The 26,826-nt window shown below is 37.2% G+C and overlaps 1 protein-coding gene across 3 annotated transcripts in view; it reads left to right on the top strand.

The window, feature by feature from the left end:
- ARHGAP21 (Rho GTPase activating protein 21) overlaps positions 1–26,826 on the top strand; it is a 106,685-nt gene that overhangs the window by 41,067 nt on the left and 38,792 nt on the right. For all 3 annotated transcript variants that reach the window (XM_042888179.1, XM_042888180.1, XM_042888181.1), the window contains 3 exons: positions 3,528–3,552; positions 15,158–15,250; positions 20,573–20,651. In XM_042888179.1, the coding sequence (XP_042744113.1) occupies positions 3,528–3,552; positions 15,158–15,250; positions 20,573–20,651 (197 nt within the window). The remainder of the gene's footprint in view (positions 1–3,527; positions 3,553–15,157; positions 15,251–20,572; positions 20,652–26,826) is intronic.

The following is a 26,826-nucleotide window of genomic DNA, read 5'->3' as shown; positions in this document are numbered from 1 at the left end:
ATGACTGAATCATTTGGAAATTGCTTTAGTGCCTCGTGCTGGGAAGTCCATTTAATGCTGGTAAAGATTTGAGTATTGAGAAGGGTTTTTCTCCTAGTGAGTTCAAATAGCATTGATTAGAACTTGCACAATCAATTACTTTAAAATAATGATACACCATACCTCTGAGTTTTCTTCTTACTTTTGCAGCTAGGGCAGAGGAATAGATTGATGCCAGGAGGAAGGAATGGTTATTGAAACTTCACACTCTTCCTACATAGCTGATTGATGCATGTCTCTACAAGAGTCTTTAGTTAATGTCTTTTTTGCTTTAGTGGCTGAAAGATTTATTTTGAATAAAAAAGCTTGCAGGGGAGTATTAGTATATCTTTCCCAGTTAACTTCAGTTACAGCAGACACTTGTGCTTGAAATTTGTACCCTTATTGAGCTTGTATTTGTATCCTTATTGAAGCTTATTGAGACTACTGGCTTTATCAGGTCATAACAAAATTTCTGTTTTTTGACAGAGAGTCAGCCAAGACCAATCCCTGTTTGAAGTCTGATATGAGAGAGGGAAAGAAGAGTGAGGAAGTCTTAGCTGAGCTGAACAAGTTATATGGACTTGTTAGCATTTCCTGGGGAAAACAAAACAACGGAACAAACCCCATTCACATTATATATGAAAATAAATAGCACAAGCAGGATTCAGTTCCTTAAACACAAAGTGGTGGGATATGTTTTCTGTTAAATTTCTCATAGATCTTCTCATACAGACAATAGTATTTTCATATGCAGAAGGAGTTGCACACAAGGAATAGCAAATGATGTTGGGGGGATCAGGAGTTCTTCTCATTCACATCTGATAGCTCTTGAAAGAGACCCAAAACAGCGCATACCGTGCTGATACCTGTAAATCCTCAAGACATGTCTTGAAGGAAGAAAAAGGAGCTAGAACTTCAAGAGAGCTCTTGGCACCCTTTTCCCTTCTGTTTATGATATGTCAGAATCTGAGTAATTCATTCTTCTTTGTCTGGCTTATAAAAAGAAAAATCGTGGGGTTGTTAGATTGTTGTAGGTGTTCAGTTACCTATAAAGATAAGTTTTGTTTGGACCGAGCTCTGGTAAGCACTTCTGTAAGTTAACCTGAACCTTTATATTTTCTTCTTCATGTTCATGAGATGGAAGAAAAAAGTAACATAAGCAAAGTTTTTATTCCTGGGCCATTACAGGATGGTTTTTATAGCTATTTGTACTTAAGTTATGTGAAGAATGAAATTTACCTATTGTGCTTGATTCTAACATGAGACAAATTTGATTTCTGTGCCATTCTTATTTGACCTAAGATCATGTTGGTTAGTGGCTAAGTACAGTTTCAGTCATTATTTCTAAGCTTAAGTATCATTCCTGTCTCTTCACTAATCAAAAGTGCACAGTCTTGAGGGAAGGGAAGATGCTGCTTTTTGCTTTTTATGGTAGTAGAACAGTGATAACTATGATCTGGCTTTCTGGCCATCTGAAAATCTTGTAGTAACCTTGTCTCTTCTTCACATCAGGGAATGGGTGCAGCTACCTCTGATTGAGGTAGTGGTTACAATTGGAAGTCAAAGGTGTCATTGACTGGACAGCTTGTTTTCTCAATCCCCTTCAAGTTTCTTATTGTCAGAGTCCTTGTTGTTGCAAGTCACTTTTCTTCCAGATCAGTGCAGATGTCTTTGTTTACTTCAGGGATAGCTTTGTGTTGTAGCTTAGATTTATTTCAAGACAATGTTGTTCTAGTACCTCCTAACCTTATTGCAAGTCGACATAAATTGGTAGAGGCAGTAAAGAGAACTGAAAAGTTACCTGAAAGAAACTGTTGTGGTCAGGTGTAGTCCTTTTGGAGAGAAGACAAGACTTGTCACATGGGGGAAACACTGAGCACATCTGGGACAGAGCATGAGGCTTTGAGACTGCAGGGTGTGCTAAGAATGGGAATAGAAAGTAATGCTTGCTTCAGGGTCAGAGGGGGCTGCAACTTGAAAGCCATAGGAGTGAATTTTCTTGGGAGCAAAGAACTCTCCTCAAAGGCTGTACTGAGTGGGGAAGAATAAGCATTGCTTTTTTTAAATATATATATATATTAAATTATATATTATATATTATTATATAAATATATTATTTGACAAGACTGTTCAATTTAAGGATTTAGTGATAATCATCAATCATGACTTTTAAAAAGTCAGAGCAGTACCAGAACTCTGCTTACTGCTTTCTTTTTAAAATTTATTTTATTTATGTATTTATTTTATAGTTATCTAATGTGGTTTCTTTTAAGGCTCCAGCATATACTGTGGTAACTTCTGTACTGTTGCAGTGTGTTGAGACACAGACTGTACTTTACTTCTGTGCATCAAGGAAGAAATGCACTGCACCTAGGAAGGACAGCTGTCTCACTTTGCAGCATGTGTAGATCTCTCTTTCATCAAGTCTTTGTCTCTTGAAGAGTATACTGAGATTAATGTTCAATTACTTTGAGAGTACTTAATATGAAAAAGGTGGTGATCTGTCTTTAATACAAAATACAAATCGATACATTTAAAGTGGGAAAGGATGTACAGGTGAAGAGTATTTCTGAGGTCATCATATTGCTCTTTGTTGCCTTCAGGATGAGGCTGATGTAGGCAGAGCTGAAGTAAACTTAGAAGTACAGGTCCTTAGGCTAGCACATACTACTTAGAAAATATTTAGTAGAAAAATGTATGACATCCATGCAGTCACAGTTCAGAAAGAAAACACATTTCCATATTTTGACCATCTCAGTTAAAAATTTCAGTAGAATTTTGCTGAACAGGAAATTATCCAGGCTCTATCAAAAGTCTCATTCATATTAAAATACTAACGAGAAACTGAAGTAATTATATGGTATTTTAAGCATGTCCTTCCCCATCACTACATTCCAGTTGTAGGCTTTTTTTAAAGGACTGTAGGTGATAAATGGTAGTTAGAATTGTAAAATACAGTGAGATTACCAGAAGGAAAGTCTTCAAATTTTTCCTAAATAAGCAATTGGAATATGTATTCGTCCTCCAGCAGAAGCACTGAAGGCAAAACAAATTTTATGTTTCAAATTTCGCTAAGAATATTCAGAGCTTGCTTATAAAAAAAAGTGTTAGAAATATGTCTTTCATACTATTTAACGTTGTGGATGATAGCAGCATATGCTTGACTTCTGGGTAGAAACATACTTGCGACAGCTCCAGTGCAGTGTTAGGCTTCATGGCAGTATTTTGGATATTTTTCTACACTTGTTTTCAGATAATGCCTTTCAAGTTGTTTCTTTGAGGATGTTTCATGCAACTGTTTAATTTTTCTATGCAAACAGGAATTACACTGCAATTTGAGAATTAAAGCCTTAATACTGCAGTGCTGGAATATTTGTGAAAAAGGATGAAATATTGAAATGCACAGTTAAGGTTACAACTACTCTTTAAATCCTCCTAGCTTATAGATGCCTATGTATTTTCTTCATTTAATGAGTTTTTAATGTGTGGTCTTTCTTTTTCCATAGGATGAAGAGAATGGAAATAGACAAGGTATGTTTTATTTTCGTTCTTTCACGGATTCAGTATGTTAAATGTTTATCTCCAGCTATGTAACACATTTGAATAACTACCTAAGAGTTTAAAATGTAAAATTAAGTACCATCCTTAGTGAATTTCATGGCATCAGAACAAAGGGAAGGAAATGTAATTTAGCTGCACCTGTTTAGCTTATGCATTTGCTACACTTTACTACTGTTAACAGTGTACTGCTGTACACGCTGTGTCACTTGCGCTGCTCATGCTATTTTGTCATATGTTTGATAAAAAGGCAAGAACACATTTGTTGCCTTTTTAGTGACAAAGTTTTTACACTCCTTTTGTGTTTAGGCCTTACTGTTCTTCTGTGCAAAGTACTATAAAGAGATTGTGTTCACTACCTGTATTTATATAGCTACACTGTAGAGCACTTTTTTTTAATGCATCAGAGTGTAGCTGGTTTGAAATTTGGTTCTCATTGAGACTCACTCTGATAGAATCAGCACAGAAGTATATGAGCTTAGTCTTAATACTGGTGATAAAAAAACCAAACATACATCCACATGTGGTATACAGCCGCCTTATCAGCCTAGTAGTGCTATCTTCAGTATTTAGTAGTATGGATTTAATTTATTTGGTCATTTTCAGTGGTTTGTCATTTTCGTGTACATTTTGAAATCCACTGAATATTTTTCCACGATGTCAGATAAAATTTGTGAATAAGACTATCTTGTGCTTTATTAGAAGGGATGGAAAAAAAAACTTATTTATAGGTTATGTGTGTCAGTTCCACTTTGTTTTCATAGCTTTCTCCATGTTACATTGCATTTGTCTGCTCTCTTTTTAAAAATACACTAATTAGCTTCTTCACTAAGCAGAACTATGTCTCAGTCTCACCTAGCTAAAATTTCTCTTTAGCATTTAGTTGTTTCCATGTTCATGCCTCTTCTCTTTTTTTTTATTATTTTTTTTTGCTGGCATATTTTTGTTTCATTATACAAATAGTGATAATAATAAATAAGGGATAAAGGGATAATAAATGTTATGATTTAAGTTAGAAAGTCAGGTTTTCAGGTGGGGACCCAAGTCCTGCTTCCCGTTTTTGGTATTCTGTCAAAATAATCAGGTATGTAAAGGATGTAGGATTAGATGCAGCGCATGTGTAATGTGCAGTGCTTCAGTTTGTCCTTAATATGGCATTCCAGTGCAGTTCTTTGAGGATAGGCTTGTTTAAACCTGGATACCTTTGTTCATAAACTGCATAGTGAATGCTGATTTTACTAGTGGGTTGTGATCCTCTTACGTTGTACTAGAGAACAGTACCTGGTTTCAACTTACTCTTAAAAAATAGCTCATTCAGTTCGAAAGTAGAAATTTTGCAATTCTGTTTAGGATTTTTGTGTACCTGTGATATACTGGAAGCATTCTGGCAAACAGTTTAACTGAATTTTATTCTCGGGAAAAATGATAGGTTTGTGCATGTCATCCTTCTGCTTTTACTTATTTGCATTCACCAGCATGTTAACAAGTGAAAAGTCAGTCTTTTTGAATTCCTCATCACTCAACTTCTGCCCCTAAATTTGCCACTACTTTTATCCATTTTAACAAATGAGAAGGTAGATCCTTTCAGGAAGAGAATGCAGTCAGTCCTGTCAGAAGAAGAGCATAGAGATGTCGGCTGTGTTGTAGAGGAGGAAGTTCTGCGGTTCATGTTCATAGTCAGTAGTTCTTGTCATAGAGAGAAGAGATGGATCAGCTAAAGATGCAGCTGTGTGTCTGCTGTTTAAAATGTTCATCTGAGCTGTTTTTCAGTAGAGGATCGGCAGTAAACAGGCATTTATGTGGTTTGTTACAAGACCTGTGCAGGTGGAGCAAGATGGCTTTCTGGAAATTTTTATGTAGCTGCTTAAGCTATGAATCATAGCTCAGCTATTGCTTATTTATAGCTACTTAGTTCACTGTCGTGTTGAAATACAGATCAGAGGGTACAAAACATACTTGGGGAAGATAAGTATGCAAGTATATAAGTTGAGCTTGTGCTCTGTACTGAGTGATAAGAAAAGCAACTGTCGTGTGGTATACCTTAAAAATAATGAAACAGGACAAAAAGATTCAACATTTTCCCCAAAGTTTGGTGTGACCTCAAACAGGGTTGGGGTTGTTAAGCTGTTCCTATTTACATTGCTTCAAGTTGTTCCTTTCCTCAAAGGAGAACAGTTAGCTCGCAAGGAGAAAACCAAGAAAAAGTATGCCTCGTTTTCCGTTTTCACAAAGTCACGTTAATTTAGCAAAAGCAGATATGCCAAAAATTCGCTAAAGGACTATTCCAAGGCTGCTAAAAGTGATGTAGAGTGGAAGAGAAGCGGAGCCGTTTCGGGGTTGCAAGGTGTGCGCTGGCTGCCCAGCGCCGGCGGTTTGCCCCGCTGGAGGCCGGGCGCGCTCCTGGGGCGGGCCTGGTGCTGCTGGGCGTGCGAGGAGCCATCTAGTGGCGAATGTCATGCGTTTTCCTTCGAGCTGGGTTAGAAAACTTGCCTCTGTGAACCTGTGACATAATTAACAGTGAAAGTATCACAAACATTTTTATTTTGAAGTCTGTAGGTGCTGATTCACTTGAGCTTTCTTCTTTCCTCTGTTGAATATGAAGCTGAGGGCATTTGAGCTGTTCATTTTTGTGAAGCGATGTGTGCCAGTGCAAAATTGTCAGCTTTCTGCTATCAATTCAATTGAGTTAAGATTTCTGCCGTCTGCTTTATAGCCTTTTCGCAGATTAAACTTACATTTAAAATTTGAGGGTTTTTTGTCAGCTCTCAGCATTTACAGACTTGGGTGGGTGAATGTTGAGAAAAGCTTTCCTATTATCTTCTATTGAAAGCAGTACATTTATATTTAAGATGCTGAATACCTAATTAAGTTAGAAGGCAAAAATGAAAGCACATACCAGCTTTGATGTATCAGTGAATGGAATATTTTCATATGATTTTATGTTCTGGTGTAGAATTTTCATGCAGCCTTTTTTTCAGCATATATTCAGATCTTGCCACTGGCTTAATCTTGTTTTTAGTATGCAGTAAGTTTTCAAAGCAGTTAGAGAAAAATTTATCCAGAAGAGCTCTAAAAAAGGAAAGACTTGAAAAGGAGATGAAGACTGAGGAAGCTGGGGGCTGAGTTGGCAAGCGAAGGGATCAGGGTGATGTGGACAGGAGTGACCTTCTGTCAACAGTCAGGAGAGAAAGGGGCCACCAAGTTTATGCACGTAAATAAGGAAGTGCCTTCAGGACAGAATGATGGAGAGAGCTCTTGTAACTGTTCTGAATGGCTCCTTGAAGTGCCTGTACACTAATACACATGAGGAGGAGTTGAAACCCTGCATGCGATTGCAGTGGGATCACAGAGACACAGCGGGATAGTTGTGAGAGACAGCTGGAGAGCTTGCAGATATGCACGGCCAGCACCATGGGAAGGGCAGGCTGGATGGTCAGTGTGACTGTTTCTGTGAGAGGGCAGAAAGAATGCATGGAGCTTCACATTGCAGTAGATAGATAGGAAGTCATTGGACAGCTTATAGGCCAGGGCTTGCACACAGGCCTACAAAGGCAACCTTTTGGGAGGATTTTATATACAGAGATATCTATCTGTACTCAATATATTGTGCATTGATACAGTGAATGTCATCTTTCAAACACTCCTTGAAGCTGTAGTTGACAAAATACAAGTTTAGTGCACATAGAATGGCTATGATTTCTTGTACTTAATATTTTTTTAAATATTTGTCATTGCTAAGTATGTAGTAATAGTCTCTGAAATGAACTTTAATACAAGCTTTAAGCTATGCTATTACAGTGCCTAGAAATCTAGCAATCATTACAATCCAGAATCACTTTTTTTTTTAATATATTGTTCTTATTTCCTGTTTTTTATATGGAGGTATCTATAGCAACTGGCAGCTTATCTTCTCAGAGAGAGAAAAAAAAAAAGTGAATTAGGTATAATAAGATTCAGTCTCCTTTTCTGTAGAGAGACTAATGAGTGTGCGCCTACCAGTGAGAGTTCAGACATCTGTTTTCACTGGCATTTTTAGATTGTTGAATTGTGATCGCCAGACTTTTTTGATGAGTCTGACTTAGAAAATTGAAGGACAGAAATTTTAAACCTAAGCTAACTAAGTTGCAGTGTGTTGCTTGAGCTCCTTCAGTTTTATATTAGTCTGTTTTCATATTGGGGAGAATGATGGAAAAAATGCAGGAAAGACTTTTTATTTCTGACTGTTGCTTATGTAATACTTCATGTGGTTTTGATGTCTTATTTCTTTAAACAGAATGTTGATTCTGTAAGGTGGTTTGTGTCCTCCTAGTGTTGAATTTAATTCCAAGGTTTCTAACATCATCTATTAAGGCTCAGTCTGTTGTGAAATAAACTGATTGTACTTGCAATGGTGGGAACAGTGCTGATAAGGGACAACATACAAATGAATGTGAACTCAGATATTTGGAAAGTTCAGTAGATTGCTGGGAAGATATAGTCTTAAGGTAGTGGGATGGGAGTAAGAGGAAAAGAGTTAGATAACATGGTGAATGGTGGTGCCATAGCGAGTTGTCCTTTTTTGTGCATCTTTAATCCAACTTAATTTGTAATGCTGAATGACAGTGCTGTCAGAATGCTAAATTTAGTTTTTGATGGAGATGTGAGCTGGATGTGCACCTTCTAGAACGTTTAACAGTGGCCTTCCAATTCATCACATGTATAGGGCCTTTCAGTGACTCCTACGGACTTCAAATAATCTTTGACTTTCAATAAAAATCCTGAGATGTACGTGAGTGTAATTTCCATGGACTATGGAGAGAGTCCATAGTTCACAACAGATACCAACTGAATGGCTGTGTTTGCCACGTGGGCACAGTCCTGGGCAGCCAGGTGACCTGCAGCAGGCCCTTCCAACATCAGCTATGCTCTGGTATGTGTGTATGGGAACAGAATTGATTGCTCTTGACTGTTTAATCATATGTTAACTTGTATGTCAATTTGTAACTTGAGAAGGTTGGTTTTCGGATTTGAGGGAATTGGTAAAAATCCTAGTGTTGGCAACTGATGTAGTGGGAAAATACTTTTTGAGAAAACAGTTTCACCTTAAATACGGGCTATGTTTTTCATGAAAATGCCAGGTGATTCTTCCCTGCTCTCCTCTTTCTTGAGAGTGAAGTTAAGGCTGTGTTAGCCAAGTGGTTGAAGCTAAAAGTTGCCTAATGAAAATACCAGAGGTGTTATGAATAATAACAGAACATATTTTTCCTGAATCATGGAAGTGAGTGCCAGATGCTTTTAAACTAAATGACTGAAGAGAACTATTTTACTTGTTTTTCTTCCTTGGCATTATGTTTTGTTCAGCGTTTTGTTTTTTTTTTTTTTTTTAGTAGAGTTACCTCATACTTGACAGTGGGTGAAATTAAGGTCCCTTGGGGCTCAACTAAGACCTTTAGACTTCTTTTCTGCAGCGATTGCTAGTAGAGAAATGCTTACTATGTATGAAATTCAGTTTTCAGATTATAAAATCCAAAATTGTCTTCAGTTGCACTCCATTAAATGTACTCCTTACAGTTTTAATGATCTGTATTTAATTAAATCTGTTAATAAATTCAAGTTCTGCAGTACTTTAAGTTATCTTTTTTCGAGTATTTTTTTTTTATTCAGTAATCATTTGGAACTGTTTGTCCCACTGTGTCTGTGCATATTTCTCCTCCCATTGCCTGAAAGTTGTCCGAGAATCACTGCCCTCTCTCTTGTTGAACCATATGGAGTACAAGTGTCTCGAATATCCAGAAGCATATTTGTAGATCTTCGTGCTTGAGGACAATGTTCCCTTGCCCTTGAGTAGATCTACATAAAAACTTGTCTTCATAAGTAAGTTGTTTCATAGAGTGAAAGATAATATATGGTATGGATTTCAGTCGCTTTAGCTATGTGCTGAATAAGACCAGGAGCTGCTGCAGCTATCTTGTTAGGTGAGCATATGTTTAGAGAATGGTTTTCTGGTTGTTTTTTTTTTTTTTTTTTTTAATTTATTTTTAATTTATATTATTTTTTAGATATTTATTTTTCTTGAAAATACTCAGCATAATGTAAAGAAAACCCTGACTTTTATTCATTTCCTCTGTTATGAAATTTTCTGAGCATGGTTCAGATGCCCTGAGGAAGAGAAATAGCATATTGTTAGGAAGCAGATTCTTAGGAGAGACTTTACGAGAGAGAACCATGTTGTACTGCGTCCTGAACACTTGCAGGTTTGTGCTCAGCAGGTCAAAGAGACAGGAAATGAAATGGGAGAATCAAGCAGGTTAGAATGCTATTACTTTGCAAATGGTCTGGCTATGATGAAAATGTACTCTCTGGTATTCCAAAAAATGGCAGGAAAGCTTCCCTTCACCATTACACTGTGAACATCAGAATGTAAGAATGAAGGTAGCGCTGACTGCAATCACAGTGGGCAGATCTAAGTAGTCATAAATTCTGATAAATATTTGTTTTATGAAAAAGATGTTGTAATTCTGTTTGATGTTAATTGGAGAAGTAGCTGCAGCAAAGTACATTATTCTTGTGATTCTATAGATTCTGTTTCAATCCCGTGAGTTCTTCCAAGTAGCAATTGTGAAATGGTCTATTTACATGACTTACATACAATTATGACAACTTGTTGGCTAGGGAAAACCTGCTTGCTGCAATCAGCTGCTTTTTTTGCATTTGTCTTGCATTTGATTATGAATGTTCCTTATGCTTTTTCAGGCTTATTTTTCCACTTATTTAGACCAATAACTTCATTATAAAGATTTCTTGAGTCTATCCTGCCTTCGTTTAAGCCAGTGAATTTTTGCCTTGAGCCTTCTAAGTATTTGGCGGTTTTATTGCTTTATTTCTGGTGTTGAATCTCTGAAGTGAAAGCTCAGCATCAGTTTACATACTCTAAAGTCACATTGTAGTTGGAATTGCATAATTTTGAGGGAATATTTGTAGTCAAAGAAACACTTGGGCTTTTCTGTTAGCAAAATGACCTTACTGCCTGGATGTCAACTTGAGCTGCAGCTTACCTTGGCTCTTGGCCATTTTCTCAGACTGGAGACTTGTGTGTTTTTTTTTTTTTTTTTTAATTATTATTATTACTACTCCTATGTGAAACTGCACCTCTGTTTTTAAATGCACTTCTGGAGAAATTAAGCATATGAGTTCATCTCCTGCTTCCTGTTTCTGAAGTAAACCAGTGAAAGATACAGCTGCACAAAACTGGCCATACTGAAATGGAAGCAATGATGCCTGCAAAGACAGCTTGGTCTATTTCTGTTCAAGCTAATATTCATTTTGTTAACCTAGTTTGGGAGTGAATGATGAGTGTATCTGAGGCTGCAGGAGGTTTCACCGTAATAAGCGGTTCTAACTGTAAGCATTTCTGTGCCCAGAGGCTGTGAGTATTGAGGTGGGGGTGGAATTGTGCATTAATTAGCTATGTAGTAAAGGTATGTTCTCAGTCTGAATTTGCACAGTACGTGCATGTAGTGTAGTTGCTGTTAGCTCAGCAATCACTTCCAATTAGGATTATGAAGATCAGATATGCTGGGACTGTGATTTTTTTCTCCTTTGACAACTAAGAGCTGGAAGATGCTCTGTTAGGTGTACTGGGGTCCTGGTGCATTGGGCGTTGTCTTTCCACCAGAGGGAGTTTAAATGCCAAGGAAATGGATGAGGGAACGCCCTTGTCTGATACATTCAGAGCTCTGCCACTGATGAGCAGAAAGCGGGAAGTACTGCTTTTGGGCAGCTTGTGGCAGGAGTGAGATTTAATTTCACATCATGAGTAAGGAATGCTGATTTTGAATAAATAAATCTTTGTTTCCTCTTCGGCTTTTTACCTTTCAGTAGTCTTTATACATGCTAAAGCTTAGAGGCCATGATGTGGAAAATATGAAAAAAAAAAATTATGCAACCTCTTGAGCATGCATAGGGTGGTGCTGAAATGGGTGCTTAAAAGAATTATTCTAGAATGAGTAAAATAAAATAACTGAAAATAATCCTTTACATGAAGCTAATTAAAATATTTTGAATCAAATGTCTTTAAATTCTTACCACAAATAGCCAATTATTTAGATCTAAGCCACACATACCTTTATATAATAGCTGTCCGTGAAAGAAATAATAGGATGTTGCTTACTAGATGCTACTCCCCAAACAAAAGGCATTATAGGGAAGAAGAGTGGCTAAGTGAATGCAGACTTAATTGTAAAAACAGCTTGCATTTAAGCAATAGTTACCGAGTAGTCTCTTCTGCAACTTAATTGTGCGTTGCTTCTTAGTGCTATGTAAAATGCTTGACTTATTTTATGTTCCATTGCACAGGATTTCCATTTCTGGACTTAACTCTTGCCATGTAAAAGCATTGTTGGACTGCAGCTCATTCCATGAGGGAATGCCCGTAAGGGCATCTCTAAACAGACAATTTCCAAACAGCATAATTGGGCTTCAGTCTCATGCTTGCTGTACATCTGTATAGTTTGTGCTCTGACCTTTGTGTGACAGTATGAGGGAGACCTGTCTTAGTCAAATAGTATAACTGTACAACTGTAGTAGTGCCTTCTACAATTAATTTCTTTAAAAAAAACCAAAAAAATATATATTTAAATATATATTTTATATATATATGTGTGTGTGTGTGTGTGTGTGTATAGTTCTTAAACTGAAGTATTAAGCTTTAAGACCTGAGAAGCTGTTAGGTTACCCATTACTTGGAATTTAGTACAGTGATGATTGGATGCGTATCTTTACGTCTTATCAGTCTTCAGTTGGTCTGAAGAAAGTATAATTGACTGCTATTTTCAGCTTTTTTTTTTTTTTTTTTTTTTTTTTTTTAAGCTTCACTTGAGGTTCAAACTTAAAGTAGAAATACATGCTTTGAACACACTGGGGGAAGTTTGTTTATATACTTACTGAAGGAAAGAATTTTTGGTTTGTGTCTAAGTATGTAGAAGACTAAGGGGAACTGAAGAACATGCATTCGTCTCCAAACCTTTGGAATCTGAGGCTTTCTTCTTGCACTTATGTGTGGATTTTACTAGACTGTGAAATGAACCTGCAAGTAGACAGTGAGACAGTGTGGACAGTGTGGTAAAACTCTCATCCTAATTTTTTGCCCTTACTTTGATCATAAACCTTAGGCTGCTGGTTCATTTTTCTGGGGAAAATGAGTGTTCAGTATAGCTTTTTTTTGACATGCAGGACAATAAGCCATGCTTGAAGTGTCACTAGTTTTGCAAGTTGGTCCCTGCATTAGCTGGAAAAGCCTAAAGTGACTGCTTACAGTGTTGAACCTCTTTGTGTTGGTGCTATTCTGCCAACAGGTTGGTCAGAAATTGAGTGGTCAGGGAAGCCTTCATGCTCTGGTCTGCATAAATTTGTACGATTTTCTGACACTGAGGCAGCAACTGTATTAAAGGCATTCTGTGTCTAATATTGAATGAATTCTTGACCTCTTGTGTGTTCTGGCATGGACAAGGTAGCGTTTGTAAGTGTTAAGCAGGCTAGCGATAGGCCACTTGCTCTTCCTGATGGGCATTTTGTAAAAAGCTGAGATAATATCTGACCCAACATCAAGGGGTTAAGTGTTACAAATCAAACGTGCTGTGGGAGCTCAATTATTATTTTTCTTGTTCCTGTTGGAATTCTATCTCTTCAATCAAGTTAAGTGACAATACTGGGAAGCATATTTGATCCTATAAAAGGTACTTTTTAATCTTTTCACTATGGATGGAGCAAACTTTTGTTCATGGCATCTGGAATAAATTATTCTAGGAGCTTGTCTAAATCTGCTAAAATGTTCTTGACTCTTATAGGATGAGACCTATCGTGTTCAGTGTCTATTTAATTCAGCAGATTAAAAATGACAGATACTACCTTTTCTTTATAAAGAACATTTTGTTTGTCTTGTAGCTGTGTCTTGCTAATCAAATTTTAAATTATTTGGGGACTCAACTGCCAGCTGGATTTTTTTTATTAATGTTTCAGTTTCTTTGTATATAAATAATAGCTATCTGATTCTATCAAATCAACCTTTATAATTATTCTCGACTCATCGGGAGTTATTTTAAGACCATTTTACAGCCATTTTGTTGAATTGTTTTTGATAAGGTGGCAAGGCTAAAAAATGTTGGCAGTGAGGCTAAAACTTGTATTTGAAAAATGTGAGTGAGAATGAGAAGTCTGATTTTGTGCAATTTATTGAGACTGCTTAGATCATGCATTTTCCTTTCATGGAAATGAAGCAAAAAACCCCCAAAACAAACAAACAAACAAAAAAACTTAAGGGGGATGCTTTATTCAGTCAGTAACTGAGAAAGAATGTGTTGCTGTAGGTTAGTATACATGACCAGGAGGAATATTTAAGGTGTGGTGTCAGTTCTTCCAAAAGGAGTGCTGTTTCGTGGAACCATAGGTTGGAAAGAACCTTGGAGACCATTTCCAACCACCCAGCCATGGGCAGGGTTGTCTCCCATTATTTGTCTGCCCAAGGACCCATCCAAACTGGCCTTTGAACACTTCCAGGGATTGGGCTAAGTCAACCATTCGTCATTAGAGAAGTGAATAAAAAATAAAAATGGAGTATTTCTTTTTATTGGCAGTGCTAATTTTGTGTAATCTCTTTATTCCCTATTGCTTTTGCTACTTTTTACTGCAGTTTACGCCTCTCTATGTTATGCTGGGGCTTTCTAGCATACTAGACTCTGCTTATTTTCAGTCATATCTTTTCTCCTGGCTGGCTCGTGGTGTAACCTCCAAATGGTGATGTTCCCCAACAGGGTGCCTGGTGATAGGAACTGAGAAGGACTAGCTGTCACAGTCAAGTTTTGAAGAATCTTTGAGGAATCCCTCATTTGTTCTGTGAATGCTTGTATTCTCTACCACGTAGGATAGAAGTGCCAGGATAGGCTGGTAATACTCTGTGCCGATCTTCATTTGTTCTACAGCATTCTTCTGGCAGGCTGGAAGGAAAGTTTTGACTTACAGACACCTTTTGCTTTTTACAGTATTTCTGGAAGCCAAGAAAGAATGGTACATTGAGAATGTGCGATGATTGTATGATTCTCACTTCCAAAGGAAGCGAACAAGATTTTATTTCTAAGTTTATTCTACTAAATCTTACTCTAGCTTACTATCTAGGTAGGAATCCAGAAGAGGAAAGAGTAATACTGAACAGTGTAGGAATTAGCATGATAATGAAGTAGCAAAGACATGGTGAAATGAACTTGGAAAAAACTACATTTATCAGAACACATAAGTTGGTATACATGCTTTCCCACTCCCAGCACCTGAAAGGTCTAAGCATAGCTAGGAGAAATGCTGTCTCGAGCACTCACTGCAATCACAGCATCATCTAGGTTGGAAAAGACATTCGAGATTATGAAGTCCAACCAAAAACCTGACTTACTGAATCCCATCACTAAATTGCATCTTTCCCTTCCCTGAATTTGGATTATGGTATTCAGTGTAATGATTAACGGGGCTGGATTACATTTCAAAATAATTCTTTAAAGTGAAAATGTTATAATGTAATTGAAAAATTTAAAGACATATTCTTTTTTCCCCTCAGGAAAACAAAGAAATAGACTGGAGCCTATGGATACAATATTTGTTAAACAGGTGAAAGAAGGTGGACCTGCTTTTGAAGCTGGACTGTGCACAGGTATTGTTTTTCTATAACGTTGATAGGATGTTCGTATACATGATATAAAAATACAGTTTAAGCTTCTACATGCAGTTCTGTATTCCATTAAACCTTCTTTCATTAGGAAGTTTATAACCTCTCTCATTGAAATTGTCATCCAGAGATTTTTGTCATAAAAGCACCATTGTGTACTTTCAGGGGGTGCTACGTGAAATGTATTAAGTCATAAAAGTCTAAATAGTCTTGTTCATTATTTTAAGGCTACAAACAATTATGTGATAAATAAAATGGCATGATAAGCTCCTATTTCTTATGCTTTATTACCTATTGATAATGGCAAAACATTCAGGTTTTTGTCCTCCAAATTACTATACTTCCATTAAATGAAATAATAATCCAAGTCTGTCTAGTATTAAATTGTGACCAGTTGTTTAATCTATAATCTCTGGATCAGGCAGGAGGTTCTTTTTCTGAAGTGCCAGGTATTTTTTGACACCTGTATTAAATATTGGAGGAAAAAAGCTATGTTAGAAGGGAAGGTCTTAAAATGATATAAGCTACGTAGATGGATTCTGTTACAAACACACATTTCTATTCTATAAGGCAAAACGTGATTCCTGTGAAAGGGTTGTGTTTGTGTAGACAGTGAAGTGTCTGCATTTTCTTTTGAAAGCAGTTGTGTGCTGGCATTTGTCTGTATTAGAGTAATTTTTGTACATTTCTTCCTAAAGAAATAAAAAATATTGTAGGATGATCTGCAGTTCAAAAACAATTCTAAATGCTTCTTTACAGCATATGCCATATTTTTTCTTTTTTAACTTCTCCTTAAGTAGTTATTGAGGGAAGGGTTATGTTGGCATCATTTTAAGGCTATTATATAAAGAAATGTTTTAGCTTGATAAAATGCAGCGTATGTTGAAGTTGTGCAGAGAAGCCATGTTAATTTCTACTCTGTTCAGTGTTTGCCAAACTAAAAGAGATTGAATCTGTAGGGGTTTTTTTATTATTTTTTATTTTTAGGCATAGAAGAGATCTTAAGAATCCAGAATGAAGAACAAAAAAAACCATGCAAAGATATGTTTTTAATCTACTGGAATATTCTTTTTGGAAACACTGCAGATAGTCATTATATCTAATTAGGTCATGCTACTACTTCATGTTTATATCTTGAAATATAACAGAGTATTTCAATCTCTGTATTGAAATTATATTTTAAAGCACTCAGAATGAACAGCAAGGTAGACTGCTTTACTTCTGATACAGACACTGAGCATGTATTTTTTAGAATCAATTGTATTTGCATTTTGGCTTTGTTTTGTAGTCACAATAATGGAAAAAAGAAGCTCAAAAATCTAATATTAAGTAGTCACTTTTACTGTCATTACTGTACAGTGATACATTACTAGAGTATTTCACTTTGTAATATTAGCAGTCCTAACCCAAGGTTCATTACCCAGAATCAGTAAGCTGTCTGTCAGCTGCTACTCAACAGAAAACTTGGTCTACTCACACAAATTTAAGGAAGGGTGTATCTTAAATGCAAGACAGTTCATTTTGAGTATTTTTGAACTCTCTTGTGAAGTTATCTTGGCTAGAGTTAGAGACATCATGCTTACATATTTAACATCTGATGTATTTCATTAAAGAGAATGTATTGTTGTGTTCCAAGCATAAATATTTTAGATAATATTTATTGAAATGCAGACAACTGAAATAGATCCATACCTCCCATGCATTGGTCTACATGCTGTGATTTATATTAGGCAAGAATACCAAGGACTAAAATGTGTTCAGAAAAGGAGATACTGTAATGTGTTCAGATTAAATACCTTGATAGGTATTTAAATATTTAATGGACCACTGAATTTATAATAGAAATATTATATAGGTAAAAGCCTTCATGCTTTTTTACTCTGTTTTGCAATACAGACTCAGGCCTTCCTCTTGATGTGAACTTGAAGCTGAGCAAAGTTGTTTTCTTCAGAGTTGGCTGCAACTGCTGCTTCCAAGTAGCCAGTTACGCAGTGTGGTCCCACTTGAGGGTTTTTTGGCAGGTTCATATTCTGGTTCATTAGATGCATGCTTTCAGTTTCACTGTTGTATTTCTTTGAAAAATAAAAACTGCATGAAAATATGTAAGATAATATGACTTACTTGCTAAGTATTCCTAATTGCATTTTTCTGTGGGAATATTGAGTAAAAGATCTACATCTGTGGGCAAGTTCCGGATCAACCTGGAGAAAAGCCAGTTTTAAGTTCCAGAGAAGAATCTGAGGTATTCTGTGGAAGGCTTGCCATATGACCTGAAAGGACAGAGTTTAGAGAGACAACCATAGCATTTCAATTTTCTACAACACTTTGGAAGGATTTACTTCAGAGTGATGTCAAGTATTTCAAAATTAACTTTGTTTTAATGATGGATGGTTAACTTCTCAGCCTAATTATTTAGTGTGACTGTATGTGTGCAACACAGGTATAGGGTTTACCATACATTGCAGGTGCCTAGCAATCCATGTGACTGATAGTAGTTGTTAACTGTTCACATAATGCCCTGGGTTGGAAGGGTCCTCAAAGATTACCTAGTTCCAACCCCCTGCCAACGGTAGAGTTGCTGACTGCTAGATCAAGCACTAACACTACAACAAGAGTCTTCCTACCTAAGTTCTTAATAATCACATTCACTCAATGTTACCTCACATTTCTCCCTGTCAAAACAAAGAAGAAAAGGTTTTCATTTTACCATGAACAATTGAACCATTTATGACATAGTTGTGTTCTTTGTATCCTTGATTTCCTCAAGTTCTCTGTGTGGAGAATGGAGAAAGACTGAGCAGACTGTTATTCAAACTGGCTGCTGATATGAAATGCCGTTGTGTTTCCACACAGTGCAGTGTGGTTGTGAACACGTTCTTCATGCAATTGCAAAGAGATGCAATTCTGTTGTGGCACTGCTATCTATCCTAAAAAGTTCCACTTTGTGTCTCCAAACATATGGGTATTTGGTAGCTTTGGACTGTGGAATACTCTGTACTATAAAGCAGCCTACTTGCAGTGACTTGGTCTCAATATATGAAACAATGAGACAGAATTACTGAACTTTATTTGTTCTTATGTAAACAGAAGCCAATTAGTCCAATTTGCCAAAGAACAAGAAATAAATCTCAAATGTGCATACAGACTCTCCAGAATCTCTCTAGAATCACAATAGGGACAATCACATCACATCTGTCCTGCTGCAGTCTGATCCATTCAGCTCTTCTGAGACTGGAGAAGCTCTGCGGGGAGAGATGTGCTGCTGCATCAGTATAAGAACGTTATATGGTGTTTTGCACTGTTCTGCAAGTGCAGAGTGGCTTTGCAGAAGTTGGGAGTAAAAGTGAGTTCTTCTGAATATTTTCTGGTAAACATTAAGAAATAGCACTGTATAGTGGATAATAAAAGTAGCATCTTTTATATCTTATATTTTACAGTTGATTTTTCCTTCTCTTACCAAATGTCTGCATTTGAAGCAAAAATCTGCATCCTCCCCCTCTACTCTAGCCTGGGGAGGCCACACTTCGAATGCTGTGTCCTGTTCTAGGATCCTCAGTTCAAAAAAGACAAGGATCTCCTAGAAAGAGTCCAGTGGAAGGCCACAAAAGTGACCTGGAGCATTTCCCTTTCATGGAAAGGCTGAGTAACCTGGATCTGTTCAGCCTGGGGAAAAGAATACTGAAGGCGGTCTGATTAATGTTTATAAATATCTAAAGGGAGGTGGGAGGCAAATGGATGTGGCCAGAGTTTTCTCGGTGGTACGTAGTGATAGCACAAGAAGCAATGGCCTGAAACTTGATCATAGGAAGTTTCATACAAACATGGGGAAGAACTTCTTTATGGAAAGGGTGATGCCCTTGCCCAGGGAAGCTGTGGAGTGTGCTTCTACGAAGATACTCAAGACTCATCTAGATGCCTACTTGTGTTGGGAACCTGCTTTAGCAGAGGGGTTGGACTCCATGACCTCTTGAGGTTCTTTACAACCCCTGCAATTCTGTGATCTCCAGACTAGCAGAGCTATATTCACTTCATAGCTTACAAAGTAAATGAAAGAACTAAGGTCCTGAAGGTGAAGAAGAGAATGGTAACCAACAAATAAAGTGGCACACGAACTTTTATGAAATGGAAAATATTACACCTGTTTAGTTTCCTGATGTTATATGATCACCTAATTAAAAGCAGTTGGCAGATCCATGTGGATTGATACATTTGGAACTTCCTGGAGTCTGTTTAGGGAACCTGCACAGAGCGCACATGTTTGGAACACTACTGCCACTGAGTCAGGATGAGTCTTCAGACTGAGCTGTTTTTCCTTTGTCTTTGATTCGATCACGTCAAAAGGACACAAAGAACTTTCAGTTTCAAAGTGGTGTTGGAAAAAGCCATTCCCTTTGGCTAACTTTGTATGGGTCCTTTTTTTCAGTTCTTTTTTCTCCAGCAGTCTTTTAAAATTCTCCAGGCCTGTAATACTTTCAGGGTCCATTTTCTCCTTATTAGTAATTCTGTTCTTCTGATCAGAGGTGACATCAGTACTGTTTTTGTTGAAGGAATAGAATGGGTTTTTCGTCAACAGCTGAAAATAGCTCACAAGGCAAAGTTTTTGGTGTCTTCTCAGTGATATATTTGCCTCTTATGATGAGATTAAAGTTCTGAATGAGGGAAGTGCAACAAACTGGAGAAATCTGATAAAAGTAATGTTAGTTCTAAAGGCTGATTGGCACAGATAAGAAATATCCCATTACGCTATTGTCTAAGAGGTGCTGAAGAGATGGTAATGTCTTGGAAACAGCTTGGATTATTCTGATGAAGGAGCGACCTGGAGCATCTTTCAAACTATTTTTTTTTTTTTCCTCAGAAGTACAGAATGATAGTATTTGCTGATAATAAAGGAAGATCATACAGTTATCTCTGGAGCGTTCTGAATTAATGTTCGAGTTTGTTTGGAATGAAATACCTACTTAAGATCTGCTGAAGAATTAGGCATAATTCAGTATGTAGTGTCAGACATCTAAAGCTTTATTTTGAAGACTGGATACTTAAGTGAGCCCACGATACAGCTTATGCCTGCTTCTTGTTTTCTTTCCATGATATTCTGGGTGACTTAACTGGAAGTTCAGAACTGAATATGTTCTATGAAAAGTCTTGGAACTTGTCATCCTGTATATGTTTACAAATAATTTTATTACACATCTTTAATTTTCTTCCTCTTGTGTTGTTTATTGTGACATACAGAAATGCAGAATGAAAAGGAGGTGAAAAAAGTCTAGACAAGTTGATTAATTGATGGTATAATTTTGGTTTTTACAGGTGACAGAATTATAAAAGTCAATGGAGAAAGTGTTATTGGAAAGACATATTCTCAAGTCATTGCTTTAATACAGAACAGGTAAGGTCATACTTTCTGTTGTGTCGTACTTGCTCTTTATTGTAAGCAGGAAATCACTGCTTGTAGTGGTTCTTACTAAGTCATCATATCATTTTCCATAGTGTACATTCAGTCTTTGTTTCCCTGTATTTTCTGAATACTGGCAAAGGTTTGAGAATGGGTGTGCTCTATTGTGCCAGTCTATTTATGTCAGTACTTGTCCCCTGTAAGCAAATCATACTGAGTGCTCTAGAGGAAAGTTGTATAAACTTGAAATAGGTTTATAAGGGCTGCATAAACATGCATGTGTTTTTGCTTAAGTTGAAATTAGGAAAATCTACTTTGCTTCCAGGGACTGATAACTAGAGGTCAGCATACCTGGTAAGAGAAAAAATGTTATGCTAGTGCATACCTGCAAAACATCTGCAGTACGTCTCAGCTCTCCTTTTTATTGCAACAAGTTACAAACCTTGCACAAAGTTGAGAAATTTGGTTGCTCTTGCAACTCACAGGGCTTGTTATATCACCTCGGTACACAAATCTAGATTCAAACCACTTTCATATCTAAAATCTGTCTCCACTTTTTCTATATTCTTGGTGTCAATTTCTGTTCAATAGGAACAAATTTCCAATGCATTAATATTATATGGAAAGAAGATGTATTATGATGAGCATGGAAAAATGTTTTCTAAATAAATGTTGCATACCCCAGTCCCTCTTTAGTGAATCTTCATGCATTAATACTGAGTTATGCTTACAGATAGCAGTAGGAGAAAGAAGATCCTCACATTCCTAATTTAGTATAGATTTTTATTCAAGATATCACACAGGCTGTGTGTGTCAAAGCTCTAGCTGAAGGTATGCTGAAATGTTTGATGTTGTTAGTATTTTCAGTGTAAGAGCTGGAAAGATCGAATCTGTCTTCCTCATAACCTTTAGAAAAGATTGGAGGTAACACTAATCATGAATCATTTTTTCATTTTGTTTTTGTAAAAACATTAATATTGTACAATAGTGTGTATCTAAGACACAGAGCGTAATTGTTTGCTTTGAATGAAGTACCTGTTGGACATGTAATGAAATCTGTTAAGAGACTGATCGCATCTTCCAGTGTTATAACAAGACAGATTCTGAACTCATCTGCCTGTGAATAAAGATTTCTTCAGACCCATTAGTGTAAGTAATGAACTGTACCGCAACAGTGTGTTCCCTGCACACTGGGGAAAAACAAAATGCACCTGAACATGGTTCTATCAGTGATTATCTACTGCAACTAGAATTGGTACAGCATGCTGCAGAATCTGTCTTCCTGATTTCCACAAGTGCAGAGAAGATAAATATACTATTGTTAATTAAGAAATGAGGATATTTGGTTACCTGAGTTGAGGCATACTTGTACATCATTAATTTGGTGGCTTTCTACAAGGAGGTTGATGGATAAAGGAAGAGCAACCGATGTCGTCTACCTGGCCTTGTGCAGAGCAGGTGATACTGTCCCAGACAGCATCCTTGTCTATGAAACAGAAAGATAGGAATCTGACAGTTGGACCACTTGATAGATAAAGAACTGTCTGGATGGTTGCCCTGAATGTGTTGCAGTCAGCATCTGAATGTTGAAGTGGAGATCAGTGAGCAATGTCCCTCGGCTTATGCTTTGAGACGTGCTGGAGAGAAGGGATATCATTCAGAGGGACCTTGACTTCCCATGCAGTTCAGCAAGGCCAAGTACAAGATCTTAGGAGTGTTGGTAGATGAAAAACACGAGCCAGCAATGTGTGTGCTTGCAGCCCAAAAAGCAAGCTTATCCTGGGTCACATCAAAAGAAACATGACAGCAGGTCAAGGGAGGTGACTCTACCCTTATGAGACCCCCACTGCATTGCTGCATTCTGCTGTGGGGCCCCCAGCATGAGGAGCACAGGGACCTGTTGGAGCAAGTCCAGAAGAGGCCATGAGAATGTTCGAAGGGCCAGAGCACCTCCTCTGTGAAGAAAAACTGAGGGAAGTATGGTTGTTCAGCCTGAAGAAGAGAAGGGATACCTCAGTGTGGCCTTCCAGTACATAAAAAGGCCTATTGGAAAGCTGGAGAGATACTCTTTATCAGAGAGTACAGTGACAGGACAAGGGTTAATGGCTTCAGAGTAAAAGAGGGTAGATTTAGGTTAGATATTAAGCAGGAAATCTTCACCATGGGGATGGTGAGGCCCTGGAACAGGTTGCCCAGAGAAGCTGTGGATGCCCCATTCTTGGAAGTGTTTCAGTGGCCAGGTTGGTTTGAGCTTTGGGTAGCCTGCTCTTGTGAGAGGTATCCCCGCCTGTGGCAAGTGGGTTGGAACTTAAAAGATCTTTAATGTCCATTCCAAACCAAACTGTTCTGTGATTCTATCGTAAGATCATAGCAAAAGATCATGTCTGTTTATGAAGGGTTTTTTTGTGGGTTTTTTTTTTTTTTTTTAATGGGAAATACAACCATTCAGAAGTCTTCAACTGAATGTCTTAACATTAACAGATAAATACCATAAAAATAGCTTGGATTCCAAAACTAGTCAGGTGCATCTTCCCTGTAGCTTAAAGGCAGTCATGGCTGTTTGTGACAGCTTCTTATATGATTAAAGAATGAACTTGCTCTTTCTTTATTGGAAAACAGTTATTTTTGATCTCTGAGCAGTTTGTTCTGGATGTCAAGATTTTATTTCTTGTGCTGCTAGTACCATTCTGTGGTAAGTGAAATTACTGTACCTTGTGCATATCTTGCTTTAGCATATCATTCCTGCATCAACATTGGCATCTGTCAACGGTTTATGGGCTGGTCCGGCCCAGTTCCGTGACCAGCAGGGCGGAGGGATCTGCGGATCCGCGCCTCTGGGAAAGGGGAAGCAGGGGACCCCAAAATACTTGAAAACAACAGCACTGATCTGAGGTGGAACAAATGATTTTACTAAATATAGTATTAGTAAAATACAATGAGAGAGAGACAGAGAGAGACAGAGAGAGACAGAGAGAGACAGAGAGAGAGTGTGTCTGTTTGAATTGTATAGACCTCACCACAATGCTGGGGTGAGAAGTGCAGTCCAGTTGAGTGACTGAAGTACAGATGGCGAAGTGCAGATGGCGAAGCGCAGATAGCGAAGAGCAGGCGAAGAAGAAGGATCAGGTGACCTTGCTTGGAGTTATATCCCCTTGCTGACCGCAAAGTCTCCTGGGGAAATGTAGTTCTTCTCCGACGGACGAACATTCGGCAGATATCAAACCCCACCCCCAGTGCATTACATGATGTTATGGTGTGGAATACTGATGACCAAAAATCATAAAACCATGACAGCATCCTGGATCAAACTGATAGTCTCTTTATGTCAGTACCCTCTCAGACATTATTCAGTAATAGATTCTTGGTAGAAGAGCATGAAAACATTGGAATATAGCCAGTGTGTTTGGTCCTGTGCCTATCCACTGTAGGTATTTACCGAGACAAAGATTTTATCTGCATCTCTTGACTTAATGGGCCTTGATAGGTTGATCTTGCGTAAGTTCACTTTTGAATATATTTAAAGTCTTGATGTTAAAATCATCCATTTCATCATTACAGCTCTGGTAGTTTTAGCTAGTTTTTCATCCATCACTTCATGGTTTCTTTAGTAGGCTTTGTGCAGGAGACTGCTGAAAAGCCTTTTGAAAAACTGAGTTGTTGACTGGGATATCCTTTGTTCATGACTAAAACCAATTTCATTTATGATCTGTATTGTGTAATGATTTTCTATACATTTTAATTGCAGTATTTTTAATTAATATTTTTAATTACATTCTCAAACATTGCCAACTGTGAGTGCTTGTTCTTTCATAAATGCATCATCTTCAGAGCACTTTGTGTAAGAGTACAGTGTATATTATTTTCTGCAACCTCTAAGGAGTTCTCCCCACTTGCTGTTCAGCAACAAAAATCAGCTTGGGCTTCCTGGTTTTTGAATCAGATTGCTTTTGCAACTTTATTTCCATACAGTTTACTGTATTTCTGGAAGGCAGTTCAATTGTGGATATTTGTTCTCATCATAGAATGTTGCAGATTTCAGAACTTAGTAGCTTCTTCATGCACCAGGATGGATAATGTTAGCACTTCAGTTTTTTCTCTGTTTTAATACCCATGTTTTGGTTTTGTTTTGGAAGCAAATAGCAATACTTTGGAAATAACCAGCCTTTTGTTTCAAAGCTCCTGCCCAAACAGCACTGGTACTTTGGTAACTGAAGAGCTGTTTCTCTCAGGAGTGTTTCAAGGAGATACAGTGTGATATGTTTTTGTGGCTTGCAAGTCATTTCCTTGAGACAGTGATGTTCATGTGTTTTAATACAGCTTCACCTTTAACTAGCACAAGCAGGCTCCTGGTGCACTGGGGAGCTGGCAGGCCCAGATAGCAGAGCGTGCTTTGATTCTTCCAAAATTCTATCTTCCAAATGTTTATTTTCAAAAGTCTTATAAAAAAAGTGAACATATGTTTCTATGTGTCTTATATTAAAAGCTGCTGGCTGTAAAAGTTTTTAAATGCAGAGAAAATGCAGGTCTTGGAGAAGCCTGAGATTCTGTCATCAGCAGGATGAAGATGTGCCTGATGGATGCTGCTCACTGAGCAGGGGCTGTGGATATCAACAATACTGTGTGTTCCATTTTGTTGAGAATGGGGATAGCTGGACTTGATGATCTTGAGTCTTGATCTTAAGTCTCTTCCAACTTAAATGATTCTGTGATTGTATGCTGGATTCATATGAATGTGTTTTGATGTTGTAATGAAGGCTTCCTATAAATTCCAGTGAAATCGATGGATGAACTAGAATTCAAGCAAGTTTTGTATTGTTCTTGGAAAGTTTTATTGTCCTGTGAAGGACATTATCTGTTTTCCTCTGGTTGGAGATGATCAAGTTAAGCTTGCACTGATTACTTCCTCTGGATAATGAATGGCACACCTCAAAAGAGTTTCTAGAAAGAATTGTTTCCTTTAGAGATCAGCTGGAAGATCACTGTGAAGTCTGGGTTTCCTGGTCTTTGCATTTGATTGTTAATTTGATTCTTTTAGAATTTATTCTCATCTGTTTATATGATCAGCTTGGAGATGTGCAGATTACTAATGCAAATTCCATATATTATTTATGGTTCCATTTAGAAAAAAAAAAAGAAAACAAAAAACCACATACTGATTGCCAGCTGTTTCTTGGTTGGCGCTTTTGTTCTGATTTCTTTTTACAAACCCATCTTGAAAATGTTGTTTATTCAGCGTTGTACAGCTTAGCTATTGAATTTGGTGCATTACTGCAAAAGAACGCATCAGAATAGTTACCATGATGACAGCCCATCATAGTGCTTTAGTTTGATTCCTCCGAGTCAAGTTTAAACTTTGCTCAGAAGTGTAATGAAAATCATTTGCATGATAGATGTCCCTGAGAATTCATAATGCTGTATCTAATGTCTTAGTGTAAGCTAGCGCTTACTTTGTGTCATGTTTCTTATTCATGTTTTGTCCGTTATGTGTTTGCATGTTACAGTACAATAACTGAAAACTGTTGCCTAATATACTTACTTCTGATGCTAGAATTGAAAAGCACTGAGTGCTCTGAAAAATATATAGAGCAGAAAGATCCAGATTGTCTCCAGAAGGTTCTGTGGACAAACTGGAATGGACTGATTAAACAGTAATTTGAATAATTTATAAAACATTCTTCCTGAATGGAACCTCTTTCTTCACCAAAGAAGGTGCTAAACTTTTAATCCTTTTTTAAATACATATATTTTTTTGAACAACGTAATATATTTGTATAAAACAATTGTTCTGTGTTGAATTGTAAGTAGGACAATTTCATTTATGTAAATAAATTTGAAGATGAGCAATGCTATATATCATACTATTAATTTCCAAAGTTTATTATTAATAAGTTGTCTGTTAGGATTTAAGAATAAATGTAAGCATGTGCTATCCACATTTATGGAACTCGAACACTTCTTAGATACTGTAGCTTTGGGCATTCCCTTCTATTACTTATTACTATGTATAATTACTATTATTATTTCAATTTTACAGCTAGAAAATAATTTAACACCCATACTTTATACAATAGTTTCTCCTGATGGCGCCACTGGCAAAGAATCATTTAAAATAGTTTTGCTTTTTATGTCCTCAGTCAAAATGGGAAATGCTTTTGTAAATGCACATGGA

Source organism: Lagopus leucura, unplaced genomic scaffold (genome assembly GCF_019238085.1).
Source record: "Lagopus leucura isolate 7727_CA_CO unplaced genomic scaffold, USGS_WTPT01 Super-Scaffold_100157, whole genome shotgun sequence".
Taxonomy (NCBI): Eukaryota; Metazoa; Chordata; class Aves; order Galliformes; family Phasianidae; genus Lagopus; species Lagopus leucura.
This window is presented reverse-complemented; position numbering and strand designations above follow the sequence as displayed.